Raw genomic sequence first — 12,500 nt, 5'->3', positions numbered from 1 at the left:
GTGATGTTAAATAAATAAATGAGATAAATAAAATAAAGGTAAAGAATAGAGAGATAAATATAATAAAGGTAAAGAATAGAGAGATAAATATAATAAAGGTAAAGAATAGAGAGATAAATATAATAAAGGTAAAGGATAGAGAGATAAATACAATAAAGGTAAAGGATAGAGAGATAAATACAATAAAGGTAAAGGATAGAAAGATAAATACAATAAAGGTAAAGGATAGAAAGATAAATACAATAAAGGTAAAGGATAGAGAGATAAATACAATAAAGGTAAAGGATAGAGAGATAAATAAAATAAAGGTAAAGGATAGAGAGATAAATAAAATAAAGGTAAAGGATAGAGAGATAAATACAATAAAGGTAAAGGATAGAGAGATACATAAAATAAAAGTAAAGGATAGAGAGATAAATAAAATAAAGGTAAAGGATAGAGAGATAAATACGATAAAGGTAAAGGATAGAGAGATACATAAAATAAAAGTAAAGGATAGAGAGATAAATAAAATAAAAGTAAAGGATAGAGAGATACATAAAATAAAGGTAAAGGATAGAGAGATACATAAAATAAAGTAAAGGATAGAGAGATACATAAAATAAAAGTAAAGGATAGAGAGATACATAAAATAAAGGTAAAGGATAGAGAGATACATAAAATAAAAGTAAAGGATAGAGAGATAAATACGATAAAGGTAAAGGATAGAGAGATAAATACGATAAAGGTAAAGGATAGAGAGATACATAAAATAAAAGTAAAGGATAGAGAGATAAATAAAATAAAAGTAAAGGATAGAGAGATACATAAAATAAAGGTAAAGGATAGAGAGATACATAAAATAAAAGTAAAGGATAGAGAGATACATAAAATAAAAGTAAAGGATAGAGAGATAAAGAAAAGAAAAGGAAGAAATACAGTTTAGGAATCACTAAAAAGCCACCACCTACAAAACATGAACAGGAGTAATATTATATTACTTTATTTATCTTTTGTACAATGTAATTACAATACAAATATGTAGGTTTAAATACAAAAATTCTGTAAATAAAGATTAAAAATAAATTCCACTGGTTTGCTTTGTTACCATCACTAAACTATGGTTTTACAATCAAGTTTATGAGGTCATTTAGTTTGCTTTAACGCGGAACACAATTAACCTACATTTATAATTTGGAGGGCGTGCAAACAAGAGTCGAGGGCTAAAATATATATTCAATTAAATAAAAGCATTGATTTTATGCGTGAACCAGTCTGGTCTTGTGTAGAGGAGGGTACAGAGAGCAATTTGGATTTGTTTTTGGTGGGGAAGAAATATTGATTAATCCGAAAACAAAGGACAAAAACCCCGGGCAGACACAAAATGGTATAAATTAGGCCAGTGGCACATTAATTTACATTCTCTGAGAAGACAGAATCGCTGCCACAGGAAGAGACCTTATAGGCTAATTAAACTGCAGGGAGTTAATGAGCAGGAAACCTAATAAGTGGCAGTCCATATCCATACAATTCAATTCCCAAGGACCATAACAGAAACATCTCTGGACAGATTGTTTTTATATAACGTACAGAAACCGCCTGCTCGCTTCTATAAATATTTTATGACTCAAACTGCAAACTGCAAGTTAAAACACAGAAAGTTTTGTTGACATCATTGAGGTTTGGACTATAAAGGTTCTAATGAGACTGCAATTACATAATAAGCAACATCTTTTTTTTTTTTTAAAGATGATCAACAGTGTTGTTTGTGAGGTTTTAGGAGCGGAGGAACATGATGCCGGGATGGATGCGGTTTGGCCTTGAGGCAAAAAGACAGAAAAAAAGCCGACAGTGCTCGAGGTTGTGGGCTACGTGTTGAATGTGTCTTTGTTCTGAATATTTTCACACACTCTGCGTCTCACTCTTAGCTCGTTTTTTCATATCTTATCCCATTTTCTTTTCTTCAGACTTCCTCGATCTCATAAAAAAAGAAAAGACTCCATTCCCACCTCCAGTCTCTCACATACAGGTTATCCTTCGTTCCTCTAGCAATCTATTCTTCTTCTAAAATATACATTTGATTTCTCTCTGTTCTTTCATTTGCCACGATCAACATGTTCCTCTTCTCTTCTTATCTCTAATAATCGATCCCAAAATCTGTAATGAGTGCGATACTCCTGCAGCTGATACAGTAGTGCAGTAGAGGTGGATACACAATCGTACGTGATGGGACTATACCCTGTGTTTCAACACATAAAAAGGATTATGAATGTTGTAATGTAGTGCACAGTGTTGTTTAGTGTTTCCACTGAGTTGTTAAAGTTCCTTGGGTTTGTGTGGAGAAGATGGAGTCCAAAGGTCTGTTGTGCTGTATTGTCCAGAGTGTCTGTGTGCGTGATATCCTGAAGTGATTTTCATGTCCCAGCAACCATTGAGGGTTAGGCTTTCAAAGTGAAGCCATATTGACTCAACTGGCCTCTCCAGCAGTGGAGCGAACAGGTGGAAGAAACATGCCGCTATATACACTTACTGTCTCACACATCGCACTGCTGCCTATTTGGTTCCTGTTACATTTCAGTTTCCCTCAACAATCATACATGTTAGCTGTAGTTTCCCTCCTCTTTACGGCTCGACAAAAATAAATATAGGGGATGAAAAACAATGCGCTCCAGAAACACTGCTTTAAAAATTCGATTTTTAAGTATATATAACTTGTTAAAAATAAAAAGTACAATAAATAAAATAATTTGGCCATAAATCTCTACTATTAGTCAGTAAGTCCTTTTGGGTTGGTACGGTCGGGTCTTACATCATTGGCTAGTCCTTTCAGGTATCCAAACTTTTGCTGTGCTTGGGTAAGATCAGCATCAGTCTGATCGTCGGTCAACGAATCGCTTCTCCGCAGGTCTTTTCATGAAGCCATATCCGCTGAATTCTCCACCAGAAAAAAAGAAAACATCTCATGGGTTTGGAATGCATCTGAGTGGAGTCCCACTTTTAAAGAAAGAAACCACTGAGCTCTGCCCCCCCCCATTAATGTCCTGTCCTTGCAATAAGTAAAGTAAAGTCAGAGTGGAGAAATGAAAGCAGGGAGGTGGTTAGCGGGTGGAGTGGGAGGATTCAGTCCATCAAGTCTTGTGAGCTAGAGATCTGATCCTCCAATGGCAGCCCAGCAACCTGCCAACTTCCTCCGAAGCTCTCATGGGAGTGCAAAGAAAGCAATTAAGATCATTATAACATTGACTCCTATGAAAGCTTTGAGCAAGTTGCTAGGCTGCTGCAGGTCAGATGCTAGGCTAACTTTAAGGACCTGCATCCCGTTTTAGGCCTGCCTTTTCTCAGGCTTTAACTCCAGGGCCAGAGCTACAGCTTTGGGAGGCCGACTCTGGCTTAAAGCTCAATCTCAAAAGTCTTTTGAAGATTGTTGGAAAACGGGTTGGCTGCTGCAGCCGGGGGCTTATTCCCAGGTTGCTGAGGCGCTGGTTTGGCCTCCAGTGCCGCCCACTTGGCCTCGAAACGATCATCGTCTTGGGAATCTCTGGCTGCCGGAGCTGTGAGCTGACTGCCCTCTGGCGGCCAGCTGCTCCCACAATTACCGCCACTATTGGACGTCCCATTCTGGAGGGCCATTGTGGCGGGGCTGTGCGATTGGAGGCCATTAATGGCTGATGATAATGGCGGAGTGGGAGAGAATGGTGGTGTGGAAAACCCTCCAGGGTGCCCGACTGCACTAGTTATTCCTTGGTAAGAATGGTGCTGCCCGGCTGTTCCAAGGGCCCCCACTTTGGGTCCTCCTACGGCCGAGCACATGGGTACACCTGTACCAGATGAGCCTGTAGCGGTGCAGAAGACGTTAGCCACCATTTGCGATGGTGTGATGCCTACCACAGGCACGCTGGCATTGGGATATGTCATACTGCTGGCCAGGCCTGGCATGTAGGTCTGCATGGGCACAAACGCCGGTTGGACAGACTGGCTGGCAAACATTCCCACAGGAGTATCAAAAGCCAAGGGGAAAGGTTGCATAGAGCATGGAAGTGAGCCTGGGAGCCCGGAGAGGGAAGGCTGGATCATGGAGGCCCCAGACATGCTCGGACCGGACATCGTGGGAATGGACATGGAAGGTAGAGACATAGGGGGGCCGGACACCGGCGGGCCTGGTATTAGAGGAACTGATGATATTGACATGGCTGGGAGGGGCATCGGTGCCTGAACTAAAAGACCAGAGGGGCCTGAGAGCAGAGGTTTGGACAGGGTGCCAAGGGACATAGGGACAGCGGACACTGGGGCAGCTGATATGACTGCCTGGCTAGACATGGAGGGTGGTCCAGGGATGATGGGAATGGTGGGGCCTGGGGACTGTTGAGCCTTGACAGCCTTGGAGACCTCCTCCAGCCATCTCTCAGCCTCGGAGGGCGTGCGCCTGTGTCCACTCTGCATATGCATCTGCATCGCCACCGAAACCGGAGGAGGAGAGTGTCGTGGAGCCTCCGGCTGCACCCAGGAAGAGTTGCCTAGAGGGATACAGTTAAAGTTTTAGAATAAGTGTAATTATTTCCACGCCACTGAGTTCAGTTCAGAGGGGCAAATTCACAAAATGATGGTGCTTCACTGAACCTGTGCAAATAAGACACAAAGCATCTTCTTAGGCCTATCCATGCACGGTGGAGGGACCGCTGGCAAGTTCCTGCTGCGCCTCCACCGTGTTCTGTTTGTTTGTTCTGTTTGTTTTGTTTGTTTTTTCTGTGTTGTAACTTGTGTTGTCTGCTGCTGAAGTAAATCTACATGCTGCTCGTTTGTTTTGTAAAAACATCAGAGTGAATTACGGCAGTCGTCGTCATTTCGATGCCGACACCTGGTAGCCTGGAACCTCGCCGGTAAGGGGCTCACCTGTGCGGGACTGACAGGTGTCTTCTGTGCTCTCTGCGGCTGGATACTCCGATCTTGCGTGCCTTGCTACACACGCCTGACCGAGGCTGTCTTGCTGACTATCCTGCCTGTTCTCTGTGGCTCAACATTGATCCTGTGGTGTATCGCTAACACGGAGGCTGCCCCGTCACTGTGTCCCTGCCCACCGTCTAACCGGTTGACCTGGGCCCGGGTCTCCCCGCCTGGGTGTAGTCTGCAGTCTGTGGATACAGCTAACACACTCGACCCCTCTGCCCGGCTGGTTTCGTAGCCTCCTCGACCTGGACTATAAAACTGCTGGATCATACTGTTTCTGAGCCCTCTACACCACCATGGGGATCATCAAAATGTTCATATGGATTGCACTTGGTTTTGTTTGTCTGTTCTCCCTCTCATTGTTTTTGCTGTTTTTATCTCCTGTATTTTGTAAGGTGTCCTTGGGTGTCTTGAAAGGCGCCTCCAAATAAAATTTATTATTATTATTATTATTATTATTATTATTATTACCTGCTAAAGGTGCAATACAATTCTAACTGTGCTGCCAAGCAAACCGTGTCTTGTTGCTCCTGTGCAATTTGCACATATTTAAATGAGGTAATATACAGACATTCTTGTGCAAAATTGTCCCCTTTCTATGCAAATGAGCCTCATTTCAAAAACAGTCCAATTCACCCAAATCAATGTAAATAGCCCCACACACAGTTACAGTGAAATGATTAGCGTCTTCAGAGATTTGGTGGAAACTGAAACACATACATAAGAGGGGTCAAATCAAACTCTTTTATTATCTCAGGACAAGACCTCTGGCTCAGGCTGAGTCTTAGCCTTCACGATGTAGTGGCCTCAAGCGCATTTATAACGTTACTTTGCCACATGGATAATTACACCTTATGGGCAATATCTTTTGTGAATCGGACCTTGAGACTGGTCAGATAGCGGGTACATAATTAACAATTTATGGTGCTATCGTCAGCCACAATCCATACTTTGTGAATTCACCCCAGAGTGTGCACTATTTTAAAAACTTTCTTTCTTACCCTGCATTGGTCCAGGTGGTGGAGGCAGGGCAGGGGGCACAGTGCAGCTCGGAGGGCCATTTGCAGACATAGAGGGGTTGCAGAAGAGCTCGTCCGATGGATTGGTGAAGGAGTTGTTGATCTGGCTACACAGGTCGTTGATAGTACATTCTTCATCACTTTGCAACTCAATATCCATCTCTGGTACTAGCAAGAAAGGGACACACAGAGGGGAGGCGAGGTGGGAAGAGAGAGAGAGAGAGAGACAATGGAGATAAGGAAAAGAAGGAAAAGAAGAGGTGGAATGGGAGACGAAGAGGATTGAGAAAAGGGGACAAACAAACGAAAAGAGAGAGAAGAAATATTTATTCATTTGTGTAAGTAAGCATCAAAGTATAGAAAGTGGAGCGGATGACGATTGGCTGCTATTGACCTAAAAAGCATAACAAATGCAGGATGTTCAAGACAAACATGGAACTGAGCTAATCCAGACCTCAAACTGAAAAAGGTCCACACTTGATATTTACAAGCTGAACTGTGTGAACTTCCTTATGTAGCGTTATATTCTATGTATTTCAGCCCGTTATGTCATTGCCTTGTGTCTCAGACAGAGGTGAATTTGGCTTAGCTTATCCATGTTTTTAAAGCAACTGTAACTGATCCGACCAGCGAGGGATTAGGTGGCATCATGTTCCTGTCTGACTTTGGTTTGAACTACATCTTTAAAGCTCTCCTGCACAGACCGCAGATATAAATAGATATAATATCTAATTCCCTGTTCCCTGTTCCCTGTTCCCTGTCCCCTGTCCCCTGCTCCCTCCCTTCACAATGAAGGCCTTGGACACAGAGGAATTTTGTTTCTTCCTCTACTCCCTCATCCTTCCTGTTTTTGCTGCGCTCATCTATGCTCTACATGCACAGTGGTCCAAAACACTTGACAAAGAGGAGTTTGATGATGACATTTTTGACGTTGTGGTTCGGTTTTATAACACGCGCATGCTGAGCAATGAGCGTTTAAAGGAATGGGGAGTAAAGTGAAGTAAATTAACACGTTTATCACAGATGTGCCCATTGTGGGTCAAACCCCAAACATTTACATGCCCACTCTTCTAACACATGTGTAGTTCTCTTAGCTCTGTGCATTGTGTGGCTACAGGCCTTGAACTATATTGGAGGATGTAGAGGACGCTGGGGGCATGTGCAAGGTCTCCCCTTAAAGATCTCTCTGTGCTTTGTTCTGCAAAGGCCGAATCTGTGATCCTTCTCTTCCCCTGCTCTTGTCAATGTCCTGCAGAATGCAAGCACTTCACATGTTTGTCTATATGTGTATATGTCTGTGTGTGCGTTTCTCTCAGTGCAGTTGCAGGTTAAGGGCTGGCAGAGGGCTTGCTGAAGGATAACCAGGACAGCTGATTGACCGCACAAATCAATACACACATTGTTCAGAGAGTCACGAGGGAGCAGAGAGGCAGTGTTCATCCGTTTGTGTGTGTATGTGTGATAGAGAGAGAGCATATAAGGATTGAAACTGCATCAAATATATATATATATATATATATATATATATATATATATATATATATATATATATATATATTTATACACTTACTGTCATGGGGGAGTAAGAGACGGGAAGTGAGAGGAGCGAATATGAGTAGGAGTTGAATGCTGTGTTTTAGTATTCCAGTCAGAGGAGTCGACTCTCTCATCTCTCCTAATGACTATAATCAGAGACACTGAGTGGGTGTGTCTATGTACGTGTGTATACCTGTGAGGGGTAAGTCACTTATTATTAATCGTCCTTAGTTAAAAAAGAGCTGTCAGAGTCAGACAGCCGTCAGCGCTTGCCCTAAACATAACTGCTTCATATCTTAGCCTGCATTCAGTGGAAAACAAGCGTCAGGATTAAAATGAAGAATTACACATTGTCTGCATGAAGACACAAATGAAATTGCATCTGACATGTGCTGAAGGTTCATTCTCTAATATCAGACCTCGTCAGATGGGAGTCAGTGATGCTAAGGTGACGCCAAATGGAAAATGTAATAACGCTCCAATCTACAAACAAACATGACACAATCCCACATGTGAGCGTTCTGTTTGTGTGCAGAGGCAGCAGTAATGTTCCTTGACGTCTTCGTCTTGGAAACAATTTGGGGATTTGAGTTTGCAAAGAAATCTTTGCTGTCATGTGGTTTTTTCTTTGCATTGCCAGGAAGAAATCCCATCTGTTACTGTGGGAACTGGACACAAAGAGGAAATGAAATGTGGAGCAATCACCTCGAGAAACAACACCAACTGTTAATGAATGTTAGTCGATGTCCTGGCGTAAAATTTGCCTTTTGCATCTGCCAGTTAATATCATCCACCTCCCATATTATTTAGTTTCCTCTCTAGTTACAGTATTACAAATATGCTTTTTATAGATATCTGACGAGATACATTTTTCTAGTTTGCTGCCAGCTGGTGTCAGTCTGATAGACTGTCTGTGATCCTGCATCATCCCGTAATCATCTCCATGTTGTTCAACCGCTTTTCCATTTGAAATAAACTTCAATTCAAATTCAAGAAAACATTTCTTGCTATGTTGGTGCAAATTTGAGTCAAAACCGATGCATAATGAGACCCTGATTCACAACCTGGGGGTCCCGACCCCCACAAGAGGTCGCCAAAGCTTCACAGGGAGGTCGCGAGGCCTTCTTGATTTCCAAGACATTCTCTACTTTTGATCAAACAGTTATTACGACTGGAACAGGTTCCATCTCTGCTGCTGAGGGGCTGAAGCTGTGCACATCTCTCCCCCCTACAGAGTCCAGATGATGAATCTGACGTGTTTTTATACATTTCACAGGCTGAAATAAAATCAAGTTAAGTTTAAAGTGAAAAAGTAAAAACAATAAATAAACCTCGCCGTTATCTGACCTCCATTCCTCCCTAATAATTCCCCCTAACTCCAGATCTTCTACATACTGCAGTTTGCCGTAAGCCGGCGCAACCTAATTACCAGATGAATGTCTCTGCAAGGGGTCACAGCAGGTTTGGTCCCGTCATCAGCCTTTGTGAGGCTAACTTCTCAACTTCTCAACTCACCAGGGTTCTTGTCCTGGAAGTCGGTCTTGCGTTGCAGTGTGGATGGCAAGGTCGTTGAGGCGGAGCGACAGCTGCCTCTTGAAGGGAGAGTTCTTCTGGCTGAGGGCCGGGAATCCCCGGAACGAGCCCTGACGCACCAGCTGCTCGATGGGCGCGTGGCGGCGAGGAATGGCGCGAGGCCCGCCAGGCTCCGGCCGCTCCATGGGGTACTCCTCACCCTCGGGTGGGGAGGCGGAGCCAGGTGGGAGGGCTGGGATGGCGGAGGGTTGGTCTGGAGGAAGGAGTAGGTGCATTTCTGTTAAAAAAAGTATCTTTTCTTGCAATGACCCACTATGAGTCAACTCACATTTCCCACAGTTTGAGCAGTACTTGAAGGACACACTTTGAAATGCCCTCTTACCTTTCTTCTTGTCCTGCATCTTGTCATCTCTATCGCTGCTCTGCTGGCAGGTTGGGTTGGAGCGGAAGGAGCCCTCACGCACGAATGAGGTGCGACTGGCGTCAAAGGAAGCCGTCACGCCGCACTCCTTCTCCCTGCGCTGCTTTCCTCTCCAGACAGGCGGCAAAGGCACAGCCAACTGCATGGCTCAGTCTCTCCCCCTGGTGGCGCAAAGAAAAGCAGTTTAGAGGATACATCTACACCAAGCAGTTCCTCGAAAGGCCAATTGAAGTGAGTCGATCCCCATCATGTTAAAATACAGCAGAAATACACATGTACAGGCTGGTACAAACACGGTCTTTAAAGCTCATTTCCTGGTACAGTTTTACCAGCCTGGCAAAATGTGCTCCTGGAGATGCCTTCCCCCTTCTTTACGCCCCTGGTCACCCTGCAGGAGTGATCCCATCGCAGGATGGTCTCTAGTTTCTGCAGTCTGTGATCTACACTTCACCTTGATTGATTTTCAACAAAAACAGAATCGGGGTTTACGACAGTCTTCACTGTCTGTTTTAACGTTTATATGCATCAAGTGTGATTGTTGTTCATGTCAAACTTCAAATCAAGTTCCTACATCCACATAAAATAGAGCCAAAGATCAGAGTAGGGAGCAATTACCAGCCCCGAATCTCTTCTGCTGTCAAACGTCAGCATGAGTTTGTGCTCCACGGCAGTGAATGCAACTAATTACAACGTGCCTTTTGCAATTTAGAGCGACTTTCCCACCACCTCTCTACCCCCCCTATAGTCACTCGTTCTCTTTATAGACAGCATGACTGCTATAGGAGAGACAGCTCAGTTTAAGATGAGCAGATAGAGACATGGAGAGTGTGGGGGAAATGGAGACAGACAGAGATGGACAGATAACTCCGCAGGCTTCTGTCTAATCCCCTCTCCTAATCCTGCAGGTCTGTGCTGCGCTCTCTTTCGTCCACATGAATAATCCATCTCATCGTCTAAGCTGATGAAACCATCATGGGATTGAAAGCACAACGCACTTTGACATTGTTTCTATCGCAGTTGTCATAAACTTACACGCTCCTCATCCCGAGGTCAGTCAAACGGAAACACTAGAGGTTAGAAATCACGGCAACACGACAGAGAGGCCGGCGCTGCAGGACGGGCGGATGCACGGCAGCTTGTACTGAATGTTAAACATGAAATATGGATGAAAGTAATGATTGTTGAACTGATTTGCGTCAAAAATGTCCATCACAGTTTCCCAGCGAGTGACAGATTGTGTTTTAGTTTTAAACCTAAAGGTAAACACTTAACATCTTAACATTTTAGGAGCTTAAACAAGGAAGATATTAAGATGTTTGCTTCATAAATGCATGTTTACTGTTTTGTTTGGCGACTTATTGATAATTTTATCACTTATTATTTCAGATTTCCATTGCCATCTGTAATAACATAACAAATAAATAACAACACAGTGTTGGAACAGGGAGATAATGATAATTATAAGCATTACCCATAATCCCTAAAGTTGCCACGCTCGTTTTCATGGGAGCTGTAGTTTTTTTATTTATGCTAACCAAATATTTGTAGTTCAACACCTAAAGGTTTCAACTTCTAACAGTGCTGATGCCAATTAGCGTTAGAATAAGGAGAGTAAACCCCTGGCACACGTTTGATTTCTTCCGACGAAGCTAAAGCGACTTCTGTAACTAGTTTAGAGAGAGTCCCCGAGGTGTAGCTGGGAGCTTAACGGTCCCCTCACCGAGTCTTTGAGAGCCATGAAGCAGTGGCACATCCACCGTCTGGTGGTACCGTCTCGGCAGATGTAGGAGAAGGCCTTGTCATAATTACGATCGGGGGCGCAGAATGAAACCTTCTCTATGGTCTGGTCCACAATGAGGTCCTGGGGGAGACAAAGAGACAAAGAGAAGTCAGAGAGATTCCACAGCTCAACACAAAACAGTCAAAACAATCGAATTGTTCACATCTGACGTGGTTTCGTCTTCCTGCGAGCTGATGCCAGGCAGGAAATATAGCCTCAGCCCTGAGCGTGCAGCGTGTCGACTGATCCACTACTTCAACCTCAGCTAACCCTTCAAATCCCTCGCTCTCCGACCTATTTACACGTCCACCAATGACAGAGAAGACTAATGACACTGAACTCTTTTCATCTCGCGGATGTCTCCACCACTTGCCCTTCCTTCTCTAAAAGGGTTATTCAGCCGGTCTCAGTGTTTATAGTCACGACAGAGGAAACCAGAAGAGGCCCTTCTCTCTCTCTGTGTACATTAAGGGGCCCCCGGCTCACCTCTTTGACTCACCAGAAACACAGAAAGAGCAGAAAAACAAGAGGCGAGAGGGAGAAGAGGGGTTCACACACTCATCCACGCACTCCCTCGCTCTCCTCCAGTGTCGCCCGAAAACAAAGAGAGGGGAGGATGAGGAGAAAGGAAGAGGGAGGAGGAAGAATAACAGTCCATTCATTGTGGGACAATTAGAGATGAAGGGGGACGCTGGTACCGAGCGATGTGTTTTGTTACAGTTAGTTTCTCTGTTACTCGCAGCGGAGGACAGTAACTGAGTACTCGAGTACAATGTTGAGGTACTTGTACTGCCTTGCCTTCACAGTTTCTTTCTATGGATGCATTCACTGCTGGTGGGAAAGCGTGTGAATAATGGTTGCGTGGGCGTTATTAGACGTTATTCATAGATGAAGGCTGAGCTGATGATAAAAGGTGATGAAGAGGCGATGAAGAAAGAAAGGACTGAGGGTTTGTGTCAAACCTCACAGCGAGTCTGTCGCTTGGTGCTCACGAGATCTCTGGGCTGTAACGTTTAACGTGCTTCAAGTGGGAAATGTTTGAATAAATAAATTGTGCTTCTGTGTTGTTGTAAGTAAAGTCCCATTCATTCATTCATTCATTCATTCATTCATTCATTCATTCATTCATTCATTCTTCCACATAAACATGATCTAAACAAGTCTGCACCTGAAAGAAGTCACAGCACTGCAGAGCAATAAGAATAAGAATCTCTTTTAACCTGTAATAACAATTCAGTGACCTGGTTAGTGTGGCAGCACCAGAGAGGTGTGAGTGGGACTCCAAATA

At 43.7% G+C, this 12,500-nt stretch overlaps 1 protein-coding gene across 1 annotated transcript in view; it reads right to left on the bottom strand.

Moving 5' to 3' along the window:
• Positions 1–958: 958 nt before the first annotated feature.
• Positions 959–12,500, bottom strand: part of numbl (NUMB like endocytic adaptor protein) — a 15,842-nt gene continuing 4,300 nt past the window's right edge. Inside the window, 7 exon segments of the mRNA XM_029446431.1 lie at positions 959–4,493; positions 5,925–6,110; positions 8,994–9,042; positions 9,044–9,264; positions 9,394–9,538; positions 9,540–9,593; positions 11,153–11,293. Coding sequence (XP_029302291.1) covers positions 3,370–4,493; positions 5,925–6,110; positions 8,994–9,042; positions 9,044–9,264; positions 9,394–9,538; positions 9,540–9,593; positions 11,153–11,293 — 1,920 coding nt within the window. The 3' untranslated portion in view covers positions 959–3,369.

The sequence above is a fragment of the Cottoperca gobio genome, chromosome 13 (assembly GCF_900634415.1).
Source record: "Cottoperca gobio chromosome 13, fCotGob3.1, whole genome shotgun sequence".
NCBI classification, from domain to species: Eukaryota; Metazoa; Chordata; class Actinopteri; order Perciformes; family Bovichtidae; genus Cottoperca; species Cottoperca gobio.
Note: the sequence above shows the minus strand (reverse complement) of the source record. Positions and strands in the feature narration are given on the sequence as shown.